This window comes from Oncorhynchus masou, chromosome 21 (assembly GCF_036934945.1).
Source record: "Oncorhynchus masou masou isolate Uvic2021 chromosome 21, UVic_Omas_1.1, whole genome shotgun sequence".
Lineage (NCBI taxonomy): Eukaryota > Metazoa > Chordata > Actinopteri > Salmoniformes > Salmonidae > Oncorhynchus > Oncorhynchus masou.
Genome location: NC_088232.1, coordinates 32,052,223 through 32,073,138, shown reverse-complemented (window position 1 = coordinate 32,073,138; position 20,916 = coordinate 32,052,223). Strand labels below are relative to the sequence as shown.

General features: G+C 44.7%; 2 protein-coding genes across 5 annotated transcripts in view; one reads left to right on the top strand and one right to left on the bottom strand.

Moving 5' to 3' along the window:
- The window catches only part of tdrd9 (tudor domain containing 9), a 29,606-nt gene extending 26,754 nt beyond the window's left edge, over positions 1-2,852 (top strand). The window contains exons 29-32 of the mRNA XM_064927008.1: positions 1,549-1,645; positions 1,850-1,988; positions 2,095-2,286; positions 2,441-2,852. Of these exons, the coding sequence (XP_064783080.1) occupies positions 1,549-1,645; positions 1,850-1,988; positions 2,095-2,286; positions 2,441-2,539 (527 nt within the window). The 3' untranslated portion in view covers positions 2,540-2,852. The remainder of the gene's footprint in view (positions 1-1,548; positions 1,646-1,849; positions 1,989-2,094; positions 2,287-2,440) is intronic.
- Positions 2,853-3,288: 436 nt separating this feature from the next.
- The window catches only part of LOC135508149 (reticulon-1-A-like), a 57,113-nt gene continuing 39,485 nt past the window's right edge, over positions 3,289-20,916 (bottom strand). For 2 of the 4 annotated variants that reach the window (XM_064928143.1, XM_064928144.1), the window contains exons 4-9: positions 5,742-5,949; positions 5,476-5,614; positions 5,148-5,217; positions 4,410-4,456; positions 4,261-4,319; positions 3,289-4,091 (exon numbers count right to left, since the gene is read on the bottom strand). In XM_064928143.1, coding sequence (XP_064784215.1) covers positions 4,049-4,091; positions 4,261-4,319; positions 4,410-4,456; positions 5,148-5,217; positions 5,476-5,614; positions 5,742-5,949 — 566 coding nt within the window. In that variant the 3' untranslated portion in view covers positions 3,289-4,048. Of the gene's footprint in view, positions 4,092-4,260; positions 4,320-4,409; positions 4,457-5,147; positions 5,218-5,475; positions 5,615-5,741; positions 5,950-8,790; positions 8,889-19,310; positions 19,590-20,916 lie in introns of those variants that run through there. The other 2 variants (XM_064928145.1, XM_064928146.1) reach the window with 2 other exon arrangements.

Genomic DNA, 20,916 nt, shown 5'->3' with positions numbered 1-20,916 from the left:
TCCATTTAAGAATGATGGAGGCCACTGTGTTCTTGGACATTCAATGCTGCAGAAATGTTTTGTTACCCTTCCCTAGATCTGTGCCTCCACACAATCCTGTCTCGTAGCTCTACGAACAATTCCTTTGACCTCATGGCTTGATTTTTGCTCTGGCATGCACTGTCAACTGTGGGACCTTTTTATATAGTCAGGTGTGTGCCTTTCCAAATCATGTCCAATCAATTGAATTTAGCACAGGTAGACTCTAATCAAGTTGTAGAAACATCTCAAGGATAATCAATGGAAACAGGATGCACCTGAGCTCAATTTCGAGTCTCATAGTAAAGGGTCTGAATACTTATGCAAATAAGATATTTCCGTTTTTTAGTTTAATACATTTGCAAAAATGTCTTAACCTGTCATTATGGGGTATTCTGTGTAGATTGCTGAGAATTTTGTTTTATATAGTCCATTATAGATTAAGGCTGTAATGTTACAAAATGAGGATAAAGTCAAGGGGTCTGAATACTCTCTGAAGGCACTGTATATGTATATATCAGTGGCGGCTCCTCAGGGGAGGACCAACCTCAGTGAATTTAATTAAAAATATAATAATAAAAAAGTTGTCCTTTTTATATAAAACTAAATATATTAATGTCACCAAATTGATTAAAACACACTGTTTTGCAATGGTCTATAGTATCCTCAACAGCACTCCATAGGGTAGCACCATAGCGTAGCTGAAGGACAGCTGGCTTCCGTCCTCCTCTTGTTACTTTGACTTCAGTGCAATACCTAGGAGGCTCTTCCATAGACTTACACAGTAATTGTGACAACTTCAGAGGACGTCCTCCATCCTATCAGAGCTCTTGCAGCATGAACTGACATGTTGCTCACCCAATCGAAGGATCAGAGAATGAATCTAGTACTGAAAGCATAAGCTACACCTAGCTAGCACTGCAGTGCATAAAATGTGGTGAGAAGTTGACTCATGCCAAGACTCATGCAAAGCTGTCAAGGCAAAGGGTTGCTACTTTGAAGAATCTCAAATATAAAATATATTTAGATTTGTTTGACACTTTTTTGGTTACTACATGATTCCATATGTTGTTTCATTTTTGATGTCTTCACTATTATTCTACAATGTAGAAAATTAGTAAAAATAAAGAAAAACCCTTGAATGAGTAGGTGTGTCCAAACTTTTGACTGTGTGTGCGTGTGTTAGTCGAGCAATAACACAATCTCGGTCAACCAACAGCCTAACGACCAAACAATCGACCAGTCGACTAATTGGGGTCAGGCCTAAAGGGATCATAGCTGTCACCTGGTCACTCTGTCATGGAAAGAGCAGGTGTTAATGTTTTGTCCATAATTTCTACACTTTCGATTTTGATTTGAGTCATTTCCATGTCGATTACGATTGTTTTCCCATCAAATCTTTTTTTTTTTGTAACTTTTTTTTAAATGACTCAAACCACCAACGGGCTTACTGTTAGTTTAGACCCTACCAGAAATGTACATTTGTCTTTGTCGTAACAGTAAGATGCGTATATGTGTGTGCTGATATAGGCTCACAGATTCTACTGAAGGAGACCACACTGATGCCTCACATCCACGGCCTGCCTGCACTCATCACCATGCTCTTCACCCCTGCCACAGAGCTACGGTCAGTCTGCTTGGAGATGGTATACTCATCACATGTAATCAAATTACCTACCATACCTTTTATAGGGAATGTGAAATCTTATAGGGAATGTACAATTATGGGCAGGTTTTATTAAATGTTAACATAAATAATTTGTCATATTCATGTCAAATCATGCATTTAGTCATAAAGGTCTGTTAATGTAACTTTGCCTGTTCTCTGCAGCACCAACGAGGAGAGGACCAGCTACACTGGTGCCCTCTGTGGTCTGGGGTGGAACGTCCAGTCTCAGGCAGCTGCCCTGCCTGAACATGACATGGAGCTCGCCTTTGATGTCAAATTCGATGTAGAGGACATCACTGAGGTAGCTAACATCCATATAGTTCCTCATAGACCCTTCATATCCATATGTATCGTGTTTTAAAACTTCAACTTTCCACATATAATCAGTGTGTTTTGTGTTGGATCAGATCAATGCATTGCGTGGTGCCATTAACCGTCTGGTGTGTGAGGGGCCCAATGGTCCTCTGCACCTGGGGCCTGACAGGATCAACACCCTGCAGGAGGACTGCCGCGAACGACTCATCAGTCTGTTTACAAAGTCACCCCCTCGAGAAGACCTTGCTCCTGTGTACCATGAGGAACCAAAGCAATGGAACCAGGTATGGCTTGAATTCATGGTGTAATGTTAGTTTTCCCCACTTTAATCAATTCTGTCCTGAGCTTTTATAGAGCGTAAGGTCCATACTTAATCATAATTTCTAGTGTTTAAACAATTCATGTTGAGCTTGTCTGGTGTGGCCATGTTGTGTACAGGTGGATCCCAGTCAGAAGATGGAGATTGTCCAGAAGGAAGATGGAAAGAGCAAAGGGCTCCTGTTCCAGCTACACCCTGTCACACTGCTCAACATATGAGCCCATTCTAAAGCAGCAACCAGAAGCACAGCATGTTGTCCTGTTTTCACCTCCACTACTCTTATGTTTTACAAGATTCTTGCTTATGGTAACCCTCAGGAGGGACAATCTCTTTTGATAATTATTTCAACACCAAAAAAATTGTGTAATTGTTATGACTTATTTTACTTAAGGTCCTGCCATGCTTCTCTGTCCTGTGTTATGATGTTCAGCTTTTCTATTGCTGTGCTGGTGTAATTATACTTTCTAAACACCTATCCTTTTCTATTTTGATAATTAGTGATATTTAAAACAATAAATGGCATTACCATTTTTATTTTTATAAATGAATCTGACTTAGTCTGAAGGTATGGTGCTGGTTTCAGTTCGGTACTGTACTTACAAAAATACACATTTGAGTGCTTACAACAGATGAGACTTGTCTGTCACTGTCGGTCTCCATTCAAACTCAGGAATAGTCCGTCAGAGTAACCTAACAGCCAAGTTAAATTTGTCACCTCAGCATACTGATATGCGCATGCAGGCATGAAAGGGTCTTCTGTGCCAGAAGGAATCAACGTGTATTTATAGAATGTAATTTCAAATCCCTTTTGGAGATTTTCCAAGTGTTGTATGCACCGTGTACCCTACGAAACATGAACACCTCATATGTCCTCTTATTTATAACACAAGACTAGACTGCCCTAGTCAAATGAAACCGTTTTGTCTTGGACCCCGTTTTCAGTAAAGCGTCTGAAAAACTAACATAATACATCAAGGAACATTTATTTTTCTTATTCTGTAATGAAATACATACTGTAAGTGCAAATAGTTAGTCCAGGGTCTAAGAACTACATTGAGTATAGTTGGACAGTTAATTCAAACAAATTAAATATCATCAGATATTCCTCGTCTTCATGGTAGTCAAACAACGGCACCTAAAACACCAGCTTGTGTATAGTTCCTTATAGTTATACAAAAGCAAAAACCCTACAATTACCACATCTAAAACACATTGTCAAATTATTTTGTGCTTGAAAACACCAAAAGGAAATCATTTTATATATATTGTCATGTAATGAGAGAAGCCCAACCAGCAAACTCGAACATGAAGCGGTATTTAACATTGGCAGCAGAGCATTTCTGTAGGCATATCTCTTTTTTGTGCCAAATCTTAGTTTGTTGTAAGCACAGCAAAATAATGTAGCATGAAAAACTGCACAAAATATCTCAAATATTTACTCAAGGCTTGACGTCATGCACTTAATAACAAGCAACACAAAAGAAAAAAAGGCTGGTTCTTTTTGTTGTTCAGAATTGTGTACTTGTCTACCTAGACATAAGATCTTGAACATGAGTGATTTACTTTGTGTTAACCGTTCTAGACAGTTTTGGGGTCAGGGCTTCTTCAGTGGTTGGTTTTAGAGAACACCTAGATGAAATAGTACTACTACCCCACAGATAATGACAAGGCTCTCCAACAATGATCAAGCTGTCTGAGCTGGACCTCGCTGTTAGCTAGACTCGCGTCTACTCTTCCTTTCGCTTGGCCCCGGGGATCTTCGCCTGGATCCTGTTGCGACAAAACACAAGGTCAACTTGGATACAGTACTGATTTATGTCAGTGAAGTCATGAACCTTTTCTAGTTTATATCAAGATGATAATTACAATCTATTTCTTAGGTGGATGTTCCAGAAACTACCATGTTCATTCTTGAGTAGAAAAGGTCATAACCACTTACTTCCCCACTACGGAGTTCACTTGGGTCCGTATTAATCCAACATATTGGTCAATCTGTGCCTGAGACAGAAAACAATTTAGATTCAATAAAAACATATTTTGTGAGTTAATAACAAAAATTTATTCTAGAGAGTGAGGGTAAATTCTTACCTGGTGTTTCTCATAGACAATGGGCATGCTAAACATGGACACCACGGCTGTAGGGGACGAGCGAGGGAGAGACGCATGTTAAAGCAGTTTGACCTCGTCACCCCCAGGGAATATACTCAAAACTCATTGTGTCCACAGAGCCCCACTCCAGCTCAGAGACTTATCTACACTAGGTTAATAGAAAAATAACACATATGAGATACTTTGTCTTCAGTTGTGAATGAAACCTTTGAACAAAGACCTTCATAAATAACCTTTTGGAATTTCATCACATGGATCTTTTTGGGAAGTGAAGCGACGGAACTTTAATCTAAGATTAAAATAAATTGTTTTTACTAAAAAGGGCAGAAGGGAATAATCCACTTTGATACAGAACTTAATTGATACAGATTGCAGTAAAACGCTGGTTCCATGAAGAACAATATGTTGTGATCTTGTCAGGAGGTCATGTGCTCCACAGCGTGTGTTCTCTCTGTGTTGGGTTAATCATTTACTGACAATGGGGTACTGTGATGCGTGCTTATTACAGCCCACTGATTATAGTAAAAACTCATTCAGACTGGCTTTGTGATCTTGTAGATTGAGAGGTTCCAATATGATGCATTATATTCCGTTTTGTTATAAAATGATGTTAGAAGAGATCAAATATGAGCTGTATGTCAGGCTCAACATGGTGGGAAGGCAGTAAAGGGGTGCAGAGCTGAGTAGAACAGTAGCTAGTCATTGGAGGATCCTCACCTAGAATAAGCAGAGTCAGGCCATTGAAGAGAGCGCCCACATAGGTCAGCAGCCACATCAGCACAGCAAACTGCAACACAATGTGAAAACACTTGGCACTGCTTCACCAAACAAGCCCACCCCCACAATTTATAGTATGTTTATTTGATGATTGACAGAAGGTATAAAATACAAAAATAATTAGATATTTTAGGTTTTAACATGTCCATTGATGACATTTGACAGTAGAAATAGTAGTGAGATTACAGACATTAAAAAGTGGAGTGTTGGTAAGGTGTTAGTGTCCATGTCATTCTTGTAAAAGCCGAGAGATGAGAGAGAGGCTGACCTTCAGTGAGTCGATGAGGTCCTGGACCAGGAAAAGCCTACGGAGCTCCTTCATACAGGTGTTGGCATAGAGCAAAGCCTTGTCAGCATAATTACCAATCTGATCCTGGGACAGGGAGATCTCCACTTCCAGATAGGATCTGTTTGGGAGAAAAGTACAAGAGACTGTTGGTGTCTAGGCTAAAGTGACTTTGTAAAACTGATTTGTGAATGTAAATGGCAGATTTTTTAATGTGCTGAGAAAACCTCTTATCATCTTTCACTCACTTGAACGGGTGTCCTTCATCGGTCTTCTGCACAGCCTGAAGCACAGACTTGTAGATCCTGAAGCTGATGCTGGCAGAGAGGGCGGCCAGGGTTAAGTAGGCTCCCACACTGACCACACTGAACTGGGTCAGAGAGAAGAGCAGCAGGAGCACGCTGCCAAACACAGCTCCAGACTGCTTCACGTTCCTCCAGTAGAGCAGGTCAATGGCTGGGGGGAGGACAGAGACAGGAGAGCAGGGTTAGGATCCAGAGTTAGGCCCAGTATTACACAGTGACAGTATGATGACCTAACCGTAAGGTCACCCCAGCATGACACAGTATGACCCAATCATCGGTCACCTCAGCATTACAGTGATAGAATGACTCCACAGTGCTCAATTTACAGTGTTCCTGTCTACGCTGTGATATCACTTACAGTGCCGTAATCCCGTGTGTCCCAGGCATTTAGGTCAAATAACTGGAATCCCATAGCAGTCAGAAGTCCTCAGAGACCCCTGACGTGTGGGATTTTGCTCTAACCTATATTTTTATTGCGTTTGATTCAGCTGTGGATTCATAAACGTAGGTGTGAATGTGTCTTAAGTGAAAACTTTTCTATCCGGCTTCTTTTCCCCTATATATAGAGTGACCTTTGCCAACGATAATAGCGAGCTGACTACTACTTGTTGAACAAGTGTCACTCAATCTATGTTGCCACACACCGGTGGTGGCACTCTATCCGCCAGTGACGTGTGATTATCAGTAGTAGTGGTCAGCACTCGGCCTGGTCACACACACAAGCGACCCTGCAGTACCCTAACACAACCTGGTTCCCCAGTAGTACAACTGTACTAGCCATTCACAGAGCTGAGTTAATCATTGGCCTGTGGAGCCAGTGGCATAAATAGATCCAGATAGTGTCCAGAGATAACAGCTTAAAGTGACCTGGTCATTCTACAGCTCTACAGCCAGAGGAATTAGGGCACAGTAACAGATGAGAGGCCCATTTGGGACTATAAGAATGAACAAACTAGGCTACATCATAAGCCACACTAGTAAACACCCAAAGGAGATACAGCCTAGTTAAATGAGGGGATACATCCTAGTTAAATGAGGAGATACAGCCTAGTTAAATGAGGAGATACAGCCTAGTTAAATGAGGGGATACAGCCTAGTTAAATGAGGGGATACATCCTAGTTAAATAAGGGGATACAGCCTAGTTAAATGAGGGGATACAGCCTAGTTAAATGAGGGGATACATCCTAGTTAAATGAGGAGATACAGCCTAGTTAAATGAGGGGATACATCCTAGTTAAATGAGGAGATACAGCCTAGTTAAATGAGGAGATACAGCCTAGTTAAATGAGGGGATACAGCCTAGTTAAATGAGGGGATACATCCTAGTTAAATGAGGAGATACAGCCTAGTTAAATAAGGGGACACAGCCTAGTTAAATGAGGAGATACAGCCTAGTTAAATAAGGGGACACAGCCTAGTTAAATGAGGGGATACAGCCTAGTTAAATGAGGAGATACAGCCTAGTTAAATGAGGAGATACAGCCTAGTTAAATAAGGGGACACAGCCTAGTTAAATGAGGGGATACAGCCTAGTTAAATGAGGAGATACAGCCTAGTTAAATGAGGAGATACAGCCTAGTTAAATAAGGGGACACAGCCTAGTTAAATGAGGGGATACAGCCTAGTTAAATGAGGAGATACAGCCTAGTTAAATAAGGGGATACAGCCTAGTTAAATAAGTGGATACAACCTAGTTAAATAAGGGGATACAGCCTAGTTAATGAGGAGATACAGCCTAGTTAAATGCGGAGATACAGTCTAGTTAAATAAGGGGATACAGCTTAGTTAAATAAAGGGATACAGCCTAGTTAAATGAGGAGATACAGCCTAGTTAAATAAGGGGACACAGCCTAGTTAAATGAGGGGATACAGCCTAGTTAAATGAGGGGATACAGCCTAGTTAAATGAGGGGATACAGCCTAGTTGGTAACCTAAATAAGATCTCTTTAAATATATACTATTTCATACATCCAATTGAATTATGTCTTAAAAGACTGGTGCCATGTCCTGCTATCTCTGTTTTAGAGCATCCGTTTTCAGCCCCCAACAAAGATGACACAGGTTTATCACCCCTGGATCAGGCCTAGTCAGTGCACCATTCCAGCTCAACTCAGGTGACCCATACAGCCCTCTCCTATGTTGGCTGTTAACACAGGCTTGTTTCCATGAGAACAGTGGCTGGTTCACCCACATTAGTGAGCTATCTCCTCCACATCCAGTGACTATGGCTCAGTGTAAATCCAGCAGCCAGCTGTTGATGTGACACCTGCAAGCCCTCTGTTTTACGAGGAGAAAAAGTCAGTTCCAGAGAGTTTGTGCTCCTGTTCTAGAGAGGAGTAAAACACTGCTGGGTCCCCTGGGTGTCTTCCTCCCTAAGCCCTCCTGCCTACTTGCCCGCATGCACTAATTTTAGCCGTGGAGCTGTGAACAGCACAGAAATGACAGCCATCTTTATTTTCTACCATAGGCATCTATGGATGAAAAAAAGGCGTTCTAAAACAGGGTGCTGAAAGACACTCGTTTTACCTCCTCTCTGTGGGTGACAGGTGCAATGCTCGGCACGTTCTGCCATTTCCCCATAATCATCTGCCCAAGTCAGCAAGTCAGTTGAGCTGCCCTCAATAACCAATACTGACTGACCTCTGTCCTTGTAATCAATAACTCTAATCAATCAGGCTGGATTACCTCTATATATCTGACTGAGTGCCACTCCCTTTAAACCAAGTACCAATATCACTAGTCACTAACCCACTCTCTATGATTTTCCATTTATCTACAGTATTGCTTGTAATGGAGATGCTCAACAACAAAAACACACACATTCACACACGCACTAAGCAAAGCAGCTGTAAGACAGACAGGCAAGGACAGCAACGCCGGAGAGACTTGACAAACAGCAGCAAATGTGCCTCATGTGCCTTGTGATCTGATCTACAGATTGCACAAAGAGAGAAAAGCTTTAGCAAGTGCGGTAGAAGTGTGTGTACTGACCTGCGGCTCCCATGGCTGAACAGGGAAAGAGGCAGCTGCTTTATCCACAGACAAAAGGAGAGCACTGAAGGGGGACTACCCCCCCCCCCCTCCTCTCAGCCGGGGAGGGGAGGGGCCACAAGCACGCAGGCTAATCATCCTTGGTCTAGGCAGGAGGACTGGAGGGTGGGCGTTAAGGGGAGCGGTTGCCAGAGAGCCGAGCTGCGATCCAGCACACACACACACTCTCTCTCTCTCTCTCTCTGTGAGCTCTTTCATACCCTGGTTTTAAAGCACAGCCCCACTGACAAATGACAAAGACTGCCAAGCAAGGACCAAAATAAGGAGACTGTATCCGATTTAAAATGGTGGATGGGTATCTCCTTCCACCAGGCAAGAAGATGGAGTTCTTTCCGATCAATTACTTATTATCTTATCAATAGCCCGCAGCATGTGACTTCATTGGCAGTATAGCATCTTGTGAGTGGGCATCGCAGCAGATCTGCAAGGTCTGTGAAGGTGTTATAGGACTGTATACTGAGGATGAAAGATGCTACCTGAAATATACTGCTCTATTAAAATGCTTCAGCTCTGTGAGGATCTGGTGAGCGCCTGCCTGATGCAGTTACCATAGCTACGGTGCTCCATTTTCTCCCCCTTCACTCACAGAGAGAGAGAGGAGGGGGGAAGCAAGGAAAGAAAGAGATTGAGAGAGGGCGGGCGGACGAGCGGGCGGGCGTGAAAGCACTTCCTGGAAAACAGAATCAGATTCACTTGATTTGTCTGAATCTGGGGAATGAGGGACAGGAACTTTGTCTTCACCAACACACACCCAGCCACTCCCTTTATAGTTCAACACAAAAGGACAAAGGGCCGTTTAAACATGGAGTCAGGCATTAGTCAAAACAACAGACTGTACGTCATGGTCATGGTGTGAATGGGTTTCTAAACGTAGCTGATAGAATATGACAAGGTTTAAATCCCACTATAAAAAGGGTAAATGGAGTCTGATGGCTGAATTAGGTTTAAAAATTTCAGATCACGACTCAATTTAGGAATCATGCAAAAGTCTGGAACAAGCGACAATGTGGGTTTTTTATTCACTGAAAAAATACCTCCATCTGAGAAAGGATCTGCTTATCAACATTTATTTTTAAACAAAACCTAAGCTACCGCTTCAAACAATTTGTTAAATGCCCTTTTATTAACCCATTCATGTCCATAGCGGATCATTTCCTTCAGTAAATACAATCTCTGAGTTTACTAATGGACACATCTGAAAAACATAATAATACATCGGCCAAAGTGTTTGTCTTCAATGTGAGTTTTTGATATTGTACTACATTGTCTTTGGACACATGGGGTGAGTGTTTTTACGCATTTCATGAACCAAGTCCAGTGAATACATGTTAAAGTGATCAGATCAGAATAATATATATATATATAATCCACACACACCACTAGAGTACATGCAGTGTAAGTAAATTCAACGCAAGTCAATGGAGACTGAAGAGGGAGTCATTTTACAGTATGTTCCCTATTTCTCAGATCTTTAAACATGTTCAGATCTTAATGTTTGGTATATAGATAGTCAGGACCAATATATAAATACATCCACACACACACACACTCACTCCTAGAGTATATTATACAGCATAAGCAAATTGAATGCAAGTCAATGGCAAGTGAGACCTGCTACAGCATTCTCCCTCTTTCTCTCCCTCTCTCACAGGCACACCCGTTTACACACATACCACAGACATCAATGCACACCCGCGTGTGAGTGCGTGTGGATTGCTTTAGATATTGTTTTTATATACACTGAGTGTACAAAACATTATGAATACGTGCTCTTTCCATGACAGACTGACCAGATGAAAGCTGTGATCCCGTATTGATGTCACCTGTTAAATCCACTTCAAATCAGGGTAGATGAATGGGAGGAGACAGGTTAAAGAAGGATTTTTAAGCCTTGAATCATGGATTGTGTATGTGTGCAATTCAGAGGGTGAATGGGCAAGACAAAATATTTAAGTGCCTTTGAACGGGGTATGGTAATCGGTGACAGGCGCACCGGATGTGTCAAGAACTGCAACGCTGCTGGGTTTTTCACACTTAACAGTATCAAGAATGGTCCACCACCCAAAGCACATCCAGCCAATTTGACACAACTATGGGAAGCATTGGAGTCAACATGGGCCAGCATCCCTGTGGAACACCTTTGACACCTTGTAGAGTCCATGCCCTGATGAAGTGAGGCTGTTCTGAGGGCAAAAAGGGGTGCAACTTAATATTAGGAAGGTGTTCCTCATGTTTTGTACACTCAGCGGTACAGATATTTAAGATCTGACAGAGAAACAAACTGATAAAATGACTCCATAAACGTGCCGATATACTCTAGGGGTGTGTGTGAGAGAGAGGAGCGGAGTGTGTGGATTTTTATATATTGGTCCAGACAATCTATATACCAAACATTATTAAGATCTGAACATGTTTATGTTCTGAGGAGAGAAAACGTAAAATGCTTAATCCTCCAGTCTCTATTGACTTGCAATGGATTTGCAAATACTGCATGGACTTTAGGGGTGTATGTGTGAGAGAGAGTGTGGATTTCTTTCAATATTGTTTTCATATACCGTACCAGTCAAAGGTTTGGACACACCTACTCATTTGTGAGTTTTTCTTTATTTGTACTATTTTCTACAATGTAGAATAATAATGAAGACATCAAAACTATGAAATAACATATGGAATCATGTAGCAACCAAAACAGTTAGTAGCCAAAGGTTGATGACAACTTTGCACACTCTTGGCATTCACTCAGCTTCATGAGGTAGTCACCTGGAATGCATTTCAATTAACAGGTGTGCCTTATTTTTTAAATTTAACATTTATTTAACAGGGCAAGTCAGTTAAGAACAAATTCTTATTTGACAATGACGGCCTATCCCGGCCAAACCCTCCCCTAACCCGGACGACGCTGGGCCAATTGTGCACCGCCCAATCACGTCCGGTTGTGATACAGCCCAGGATCGAACCAGGGTCTGTAGTGATGGCTCTTGTACTGAGATGCAGTGCCTTAGACCGCTGCGCCACTCAGGAGCCCCAACTTTTGTTAAAAGTTAATTTGTGGAATTTCTTTCCTTCTTAATGCGTTTGAGCCAATCAGTTCTGTTGTGACAAGGTAGGGGTAGTATGCAGAAAATAGTCCTATTTGGTAAAAGACCAAGTCCATATTATGGCAAGAACAGCTCAAATAAGCAAAGAGAAACAACAGTCCATCATTACTTTAAGACTTGAAGGTCAGTCAATCCGAAAATGTCAAGAACTTTGAAAGTTTCTTCAATTGCAGTTGCAAAAACTATCAAGCGCTATAATGAAACTGGCCCTCATGAGGACCGCCACAGGAAAGGAAGACCCAAAGTTACATCTGCTGCAGAGGATAGGTTCATTAGAGTTAACTGCACCTCAGATCAAGTAACAGACACATCTCAACATCAACTGTTCAGAGGAAACTGAGTGAATCAGGTCTTCATGGTCGAATTGCTGCAAAGAAACCACTAAGAAACACACAGTTTCTGTGCTTCGGTCTGATGAGTCCAAATTTGAGATTTTTGGTTCCAACCTCCTTGTCTTTGTGAGACGTAGAGTAGGTGAACGGATGATCTCTGCATGTGTGGTTCCCAACATGAAGCATGGAAGAGGTGTGATGGTGTGGGGGTGCTTTTCTGGTGATACTGTCAGTGATTTTTTACCAAGGAGAGTGATGGAGTGCTGCATCAGATGACCTGGCCTCCACAATCACCCGACCACAACCAAATTGAGATGGTTTGGGATGAGTTGGACCTCAGAGTGAAGGAAAATCAGCCAACAACTGCTCAGCATATGTGGGAACTCCTTCAAGACAGTTGGAAAAGCAATCCTCATGAAGGTGGTTGAGAGAATGCCAAGAGGGTGCAAAGCTGTCATCAAGGGGGAAAAAGGGTGGCTACTTTGAATAATTTCAAATATATTTTGATTTGTTTTACACTTTTTTGGTTACTACATGATTCCATATGTGTTATTTCATAGTTGTGATGTCTTCACTATTAGTAAAAATAAAGAAAAACCCTTGAATGAGTAGGTGTGTATATATATCTCAACAAGTATTTACATAACTTGGTTCGTGAAATGTGTAAAAAAAACAGTAACCCCATGTGTCCAAAGATGTCACGAATATTACCGAAGGTGACTCCCCTTCTTGTTCGGGTGGCGCTCGGCGGTCGTCGTCGCCGGTCTACTAGCTATCACCGATCCGTTGTTCTGTGTTCCTTTGGTTTTGTCTGATTGGTATCACCTGTTTCTTGTTTGGTTGTTAGGGTAGGGTTATATATAGTTTGTTCAGCCCGCTTCTGTTTCGTGCGGGCTTGTTCGTCTGTTCTATGTTTGAGTGTATTTTGTTTGTATTTTGGGTTTCGCGCTGTCCGTTAATATTTCCGATCATTTGTTTTCCTACTTTTGTTCATGTTATTTTTCCGGGACATTAAAGCGTGTTTTTTCCCACATCTTTTGCTCTCTGCGCCTGACTCCACACCTCCTCACTCATTTGCCGTAACAGAAGCCCGCACCACGATATGGAGTCAGCAGGAGCAGCGACCACTCCTCTTCCCACTATGGAGGAGAGAGTCCTTCATCACACGTCCATTCTCCATCGCCTAGGATCAGCGATGGATCAATTGATGGAGAGGATGGATCGTTGGGAGAGGAATGGTCTCCCTACTACCCCACCGACCCTCCCACCAGTAACTCTACCATCTCCCCCATCTGGATCCGGTTCCAGCGCTCTTCGCATTACGCCTCCGAGGGAGTACGATGGAGCAGCGACGGGGTGCCAGGGATTCCTGCTTCAACTAGACCTCTACCTGGCCACCGTTCGGCCGGCTTCCTCGGACGAGGAGAGAGTGTGGGTCCTCATCACATGCCTTACGGGTAGAGCCCTGGAGTGGGCTAATGCGGTCTGGAACGGGCCCGACTCAGCGGAGGACAATTACCCAGAGTTCATCCGCCGTTTCAGGGCCGTGTTCGATCACCCTCCAGAAGGTTGAGCGGCGGGTGAGAGATTGTTCCATCTCAGACAGGGGACGAGGAGCGCGCAGGACTTCGCGCTGGAGTTCCGGACCTTGGCCGCTGGAGCAGGGTGGAACGACAGGGCCCTGATAGACCATTACAGATGTAGCCTGAGAGAGGACGTCCGCAGGGAGCTGGCCTGTCGGGACACTACACTTAGCCTGGATGGACTGATAGACCTGTCGATCCGGTTGGACCATCTGCTAGCTGCTCGCGGACGTTCTGAAAGGGTCCTGTCAGTTCTACCTCCTGACCCTCCTGCTCCTATCCCGATGGAGCTAGGAGGGACTGCGTCTAGGGAGATCGGAGGAGGAAGCCCCTCCTGTACCAGTTGTGGCCGGAGAGGGCACACGTCTGGTCGGTGCTGGAGGACTTCATCTGGGAATCGAGAAGGCAGGCAGAACACTCCTCGGTCACCCCAGGTGAGTAAGCACCACACTCTCCCAGAGTTTCCTGTTGGTCACATGTTCTTATTAATTTGTTTCCTTAATTATTCTCCTTCTCTCCAGCATAAGGCACTGGTAGATTCAGGCACAGCTGGAAACTTTATAGATCGCGGACTCGCTCAGAGGTTGAGGATTCCGTTAGTAAAAGTAGACCCCCCTTTTCCCTTGCACTCTTTAGATAGTCGACCATTAGGGTCAGGGCTGGTGAGGAAAGCCACAATTTTGTTGGAGATGATTACGCAGGGGAATCACAAGGAGCAAATTAGTTTGTTCCTTATCGATTCACCTGCGTTTCCAGTGGTGCTGGGGATTCCCTGGCTAGCTATTCATAATCCTACGATTTCGTGGAAACAGGGAACTCTCCAGGGGTCTCTGGTGCGCAAGGTTCTTAGGCAACTGCTGGAGCATGACCTGTATGTGAAGGCGGAGAAATGTGAGTTTTCCAAACGATCAGTTTCCTTCCTGGGTTATCGCATTTCCAGCTCTGGGTTGGTAATGGAGGGTGACCGCGTAAAGGCCGTGCGTAATTGGCCGACTCCGACCACAGTAAAGGAGGTGCAGCGGTTCTTGGGGTTTGCAATTACTACCGGAGGTTTATTCGGGGTTTTGGTCAGGTAGCTGCCCCTATTACCTCACTGCTGAAGGGGGGGCCGGTGCGTTTGCAGTGGTCAGCAGAGGCGGACGGAGCTTTTCATAAGTTGAAGGCAATGTTCTCTGAGGCGCCGGTGTTGGCGCATCCGGACCCTTCTTTGGCGTTTATAGTAGAGGTGGACGCATCCGAGGCTGGGGTTGGAGCGGTGCTCTCACAGCGTTCGGGTGCGCCACCGAAGCTCCGCCCCTGTGCCTTTTTTTCGAAGAAACTCGGGCCAGCGGAGCGGAATTATGATGTGGGGGATAGGGAGTTGTTGGCTATGGTTAAGGCCCTGAAGGTGTGGAGACACTGGCTTGAGGGGGCTAAGCACCCTTTCCTTATCTGGACTGACCACCGTAACCTGGAGTATATCCGATCAGCTAGGAGACTGAATCCTCGTCAGGCAAGGTGGGCCATGTTTTTCACCAGATTTCGTTTCACTATCTCGTATAGACCAGGTTCCCTCAACACTAAGGCCGACGTGCTGTCAAGACTCTATGACACTGAGGACAGGTCCATCGATCCTACTCCCATCATTCCGGCAGCTAAGCTGGTGGCACCAGTAGTATGGGATGTGGACACGGACATCGACGGGGGCGAAGGGAGGAACCTGCGCCTCCACAGTGTCCGGAGGGTCGAAGATACGTGCCGCTGGCTGTTCGTGATCAATTGATTCGATGGGCTCATTGTCTACCCTCGTCGGGTCACCCAGGTATTTTTAGGACAGTGCGAGGTCTTCAGAGGAAGTACTGGTGGCCCACTTTGAGGAGGGATGTGCGATTCTATGTCTCCTCCTGTTCGGTGTGCGCCCAGAGTAAGGCTCCTAGACACCTGCCACGAGGTAAATTACAACCTCTTCCCGTTCCACAACGGCCGTGGACCCATCTATCGGTGGATTTCTTACTGATCTTCCCCCCTCTCAGGGTAACACAACGATCCTGGTCGTTGTGGATCTGTTCTCTAAGTCCTGCCGTCTTATCCCATTGCCCGGTCTCCCTACGGCCCTACAGACTGCGGAAGCTCTTTTCACCCATGTCTTCCGGCACTACGGGGTGCCCGAGGATATAGTTTCTGATCGGGGCCCCCAGTTTATCTCCCGTGTTTGGAGGGCATTTATGGAACGTCTGGGGGTCTCGGTCAGCCTGATCTCAGGGTATCATCCGGAGAGTAATGGGCAGGTGGAGAGAGTGAACCAGGAGGTGGGTAGGTTTCTGCGGTCGTATTGCCAGGACCGGCCAGGGGAGTGGGCGAGATATATTCCCTGGGCAGAAATAGCCCAGAACTCACTAAGCCACTCCTCTACCAACATGTCACCATTTGAGTGCGTGTTGGGGTACCAGCCAGTCCTGGCACCGTGGCATCAGAGCCAGACTGAGGCTCCTGCGGTGGAGGAGTGGGTGCAGCGCTCTAAGGAGACCTGGAGGGCTGTCCAAGAGTCATTGAAAGGCAGAAGAAGAGCGCTGACCGTCACCGCAGTGAGGCCCCCGTGTTTGCACCTGGGGACAGGGTCTGGCTCTCGACCCGAAACCTGCCCCTCCGCTTGCCCTGCCGGAAGCTGGGTCCGCAGTGTATAGGGCCATTTAAAGTCCTGAGGAGAATAAACGAGGTTTGTTATCAATTATTACTTCCTTCGTATTATCGTATTAATCCCTCGTTTCATGTCAATTCTCAGGCCGGTGGTAGCTGGTCCCATGCAGGAAGTTGAGGTTCCGGAGGTTCCTCAGCCCCCTCTGGACATCGAGGGGTCCCCGGCGTACAAGATACGAGCTATTCTGGACTCGAGACGCCGGGTGAGGGGCTTGCAGTACCTCGTTGACTGGGAGGGGTACGGTCCGGAGAAGAGGTGCTGGGTTCCGGTGAGGGATATTCTAGATCCATCTATGTTGAGAGTTCCATCGCCTCCGTCCGGATCGGGTCATCCCAGAGGCCAGCGTCGGCGCGCTGCGGGAGCTGCGCGTCAGGGGGGGGGGGGTACTGTCACGAATATTACGGAAGGTGACTCCCCTTCTTGTTCGGGTGGCGCTCAGCGGTCGTCGTCGCCGGTCTACTAGCTATCACCGATCCGTTGTTCTGTGTTCCTTTGGTTTTGTCTGACAGGTATCACCTGTTTCTTGTTTGGTTGTTAGGGTAGGGTTATATATAGTTTGTTCAGCCCGCTTCTGTTTCGTGCGGGCTTGTTCGCCTGTTCTATGTTTGAGTGTATTTTGTTTGTATTTTGGGTTTCGCGCTGTCCGATAATATTTCTGATCATTTGTTTTCCTACTTTTGTTCATGTTATTTTTCCGGGACATTAAAGCGTGTTTTTTCCCACATATTTTGCTCTCTGCGCCTGACTCCACACCTCCTCACTCATTTGCCGTAACAAAAGACTAAAATACATAGTATGATACAGAAACAGCTGTAGTTCACAAATCATATATTTAGCATATTTGGGCTTAGAACAGGTCCAATAACAATATTATACGCGTTTAAACAATTTCATTCTGAAATGTATTTCAAAAATACAAAAATGCTAACATCATTTTAAAATCTTGACACGTATTATGTCATTATCTATCAATCTTAAAACGTCAATGTGGCCTGTCTAGACACTATGTTGACACCAAATGTCATGCATTGACACCAAACATAATGTGTTCAGTGGCGCATTTTGATATAGTACAAGGACGTGAAGGATAATATGTGGATGGTACTCTGCACAGTAAATGGTAGTAAGTAATGGTAGTAAGCCTAGGTTATATCTCACTTAGGTACTGACTTGAGTGTACAGTCATGGGTGAGTCTTGCTGCCAAGCTCTTTGGTCTGTAGAGACCCTGGGGATTATTACTGTCCCTCCCAGCCAGCATGAACACCTGAAGTGGAACCAGAACGTACAGGAAGTACCGTAGCACGCAGCCACACACTGATCACTGATACAGGCCTGTATGATTTCTGGTTCTGGTAGTCAAACATCAACAAACTGATGCAATAATTCTTACTCTACGGGTTTGTCAATGATGTTCTAGGCTACATTTTTGGGTAGAACAAGAGTGAACCAGTTTGAGCCTGACCCGATTAGACAACTAAAGTTATCGACAGTGCCTTAATCCATGCCCCAAGCTAGCATGTGTAAACATGTAGACATGCCTGTATGTACACTACTTTACTTTAACAGCTTATTCAAACTAAATACCACCCAAATGGTCAATTTCACCCTTGGGTGTGTTGACTGTATCTACTTTTATTGGTAAGAGGGAAAGAAAGTGAATGTTTTAAACAAACCCAGTCAGACAGTTGATGACCATAGGCCTGTTCATAAACACAGCCTAAAACCTTATTTCAGGCCATAGTGAAAGCTCAGTGAACACAAGCTATTCTGCTCACAACTCTCAGTAATGGAATAAAAAGACCTACTTATTGTATCCCCAGGTCTATGTGTGGCTCCTTCTGTGTATTTTATTGAAGATAATGTAGGCTATAGTCTTACATTTTCATTTGGTAGATTCTATTCTATTTTCCATTCTAAATACCCGCTTAAAATCACCCACTGTCATTCACAGGTAAGGAAAAGGCAGACCAACCAACTCCATCTCCATGTTACACACAATACAGTATAATAAACATGGCTGCCATAGAAAATTACAGCCAGTTGGAAAGGCAGGGAGGAGGAAGGGAAACCATTCTCTCCTCCCATCTCTCTTTCTAACCCAGAGGTGAGACTAATGCACACCATGATGGAGAAAGAGACAGACGGAGGCTGTGCCTTTCTCTCCCAGTAGCTGCAAAGTGCCCTGGCAGCCGATGGATGAGACTGATGTAATCAGGATGGGTGCGCCTTGGTTGCCATGGAGACAGTCTGTCAGTGCTGTCCGGATGCTCCGACAGCCTCGCACACAAAATACTCAAAGACTCTGAAAACAGCTTCCCCGCAGAGCCCTCAAACCGGGAGAGTGATAACAATGACACACCCTTCACATTAACACACATATAAAAACACACACAGAACAGAGACACACAACACAGATGGCTCACAGCATGTGTGTGCACATTCATCATTACGTCTCACACCTACCTTTGCCCTTTGTCTCACACGGCAGAGAGAGAGAGCGTGATCAGGGCGTGTCTGCTGTCACCCTCCTGGTGAAGGTAAACAGCTCAGCCTGATCACCCAGGCCTCGACTAACACACACCATGGATACCCCCCACAACCATACATGCAACATCCCCCTTTCATACACACACACAAACTACAGCTGCACTAGAAGCATAAATACACATGCTCCTCATACATACATAATTTCACCACTCACAGCCTAGATACACACTCCTAACACACAGACAGAGATACACACAATAAACACAGCAAACGCATCAGTACCCTGGCCTTTCCAGCTGCTCCAGGAGCACTCCTTCTTGGTACCGTCTGCAGTGGACTGCATGCTGATGATCAGTTATCTCCCTGATTTCCCTTTCTTTCAGTTCTCTGTTTTCTTCTAGCTCTTCCTCTTCTTGTGCCACTGACTCACTCAGTCATCCCACAATGGCATGAATGGTTGGAAGGATGAGATGAGATGAGGGAGAGATGCGGAGACGAGAGGGAGGGAGGCAAGGTTTTCAAGGTACTGGTTGGCTCGCAGAGCACACAGACTGATGCTGTGGAGCAGTGTTTGGCGAGAACAGAAGGAGGAGAGGGAGTGATCGAATTGTAAATACAACACCACAGTTGCTACTGCAGCAAATCATCCATGCAATGATTTAGTGCCTGGGGAGGGGAGGGGAGGGGGGGGGTAGTCTTTTTCTTGAAAGGGGGGGCAAGCACTATTTCACAATAAAAGTTCCCGTGCTGTTACTGATTCTCAAAGCAGACTAGGGCGTTGGGCATGGGGAATTGGCAGTGAAAGAGTTAACCAACATGCCCTTTGATGAAGCTCAGTCGGAAATAGGCGTATATCCTATCCCACCCCCAGGCTAGTTTTATCATGATCCATATTGTATATAAGATCATTTACAGATAAAGTGGCAGGTTGAAATTACAATGTAAAAACATCTGACGTCATCTTTTACAGCATTGAGACTAAAGACTCTCCGCCATGAAAACAGCTCTCCCACAGAGCCCACAGACTGGGAGAGTGATAACAATGACACACCTTGGTCAACCTACCGTTCCACATTTAACACACCTATGAAACACACACAGAACCCAGACTCACAACAGACGGCTCACAGCATGTGTGTACATTCATCATTATAAACAGAGTTTGGTGTTAGGAACTGAGGATTCTATAGGCTACTGCTGGGGTATGGACCTAGCGTTGCCAATGAATAATCTGGCAAATAGTCAACTCCTCTGCCCTTTGTATGATTGGTGAAAAGAATGCTTACGTTTGCAGTCAATATCACACAAATACTGGGGTTATTTTCAATACGTCTCACTAAATATTGAACACCCTAAGTGCTGATCTTTTCAATAATTCATAACCATCACACTGTAGCCTACAGTACAGCCCTCAATGTTCTTTTAGGTTTACTGCATTCAGGCTGTGGTTCAGCTTGTGCTTTAGGTTTTTCCACCAGGATGCATTATCAGGGCAAATGGCCTGACAAACAGCTATGGACTCACAGTGATGCATGGAGGCATGTAACGAGCTGTGTGCAACGGACAGTATCATGTCTAAACAGTGTCTGTGGGCTTGGATAGAGAATAACCATATCCTCATGATTTATAATGTTATAAACATTGACCCGCTCTATTTCAGTGACATTGGTACAGTCAGTCTGTGTCCAGACAGCCCTGTCGACGTCCCTGTTACACCTTCTGCTCACTGCAACCTTAAAAAATATATGAGCCTGTGCTGTGTGCTCCCCCTTAGGAAGGTGTTGCCATGGCAACTGCTGTGGAGCTGCACAGGCTGTGGTACATGATGTCTGCTCTGCTTGTCTTCTCTCCAGCATACATATGGACCTCTGTTATAGTCTATGGTGCC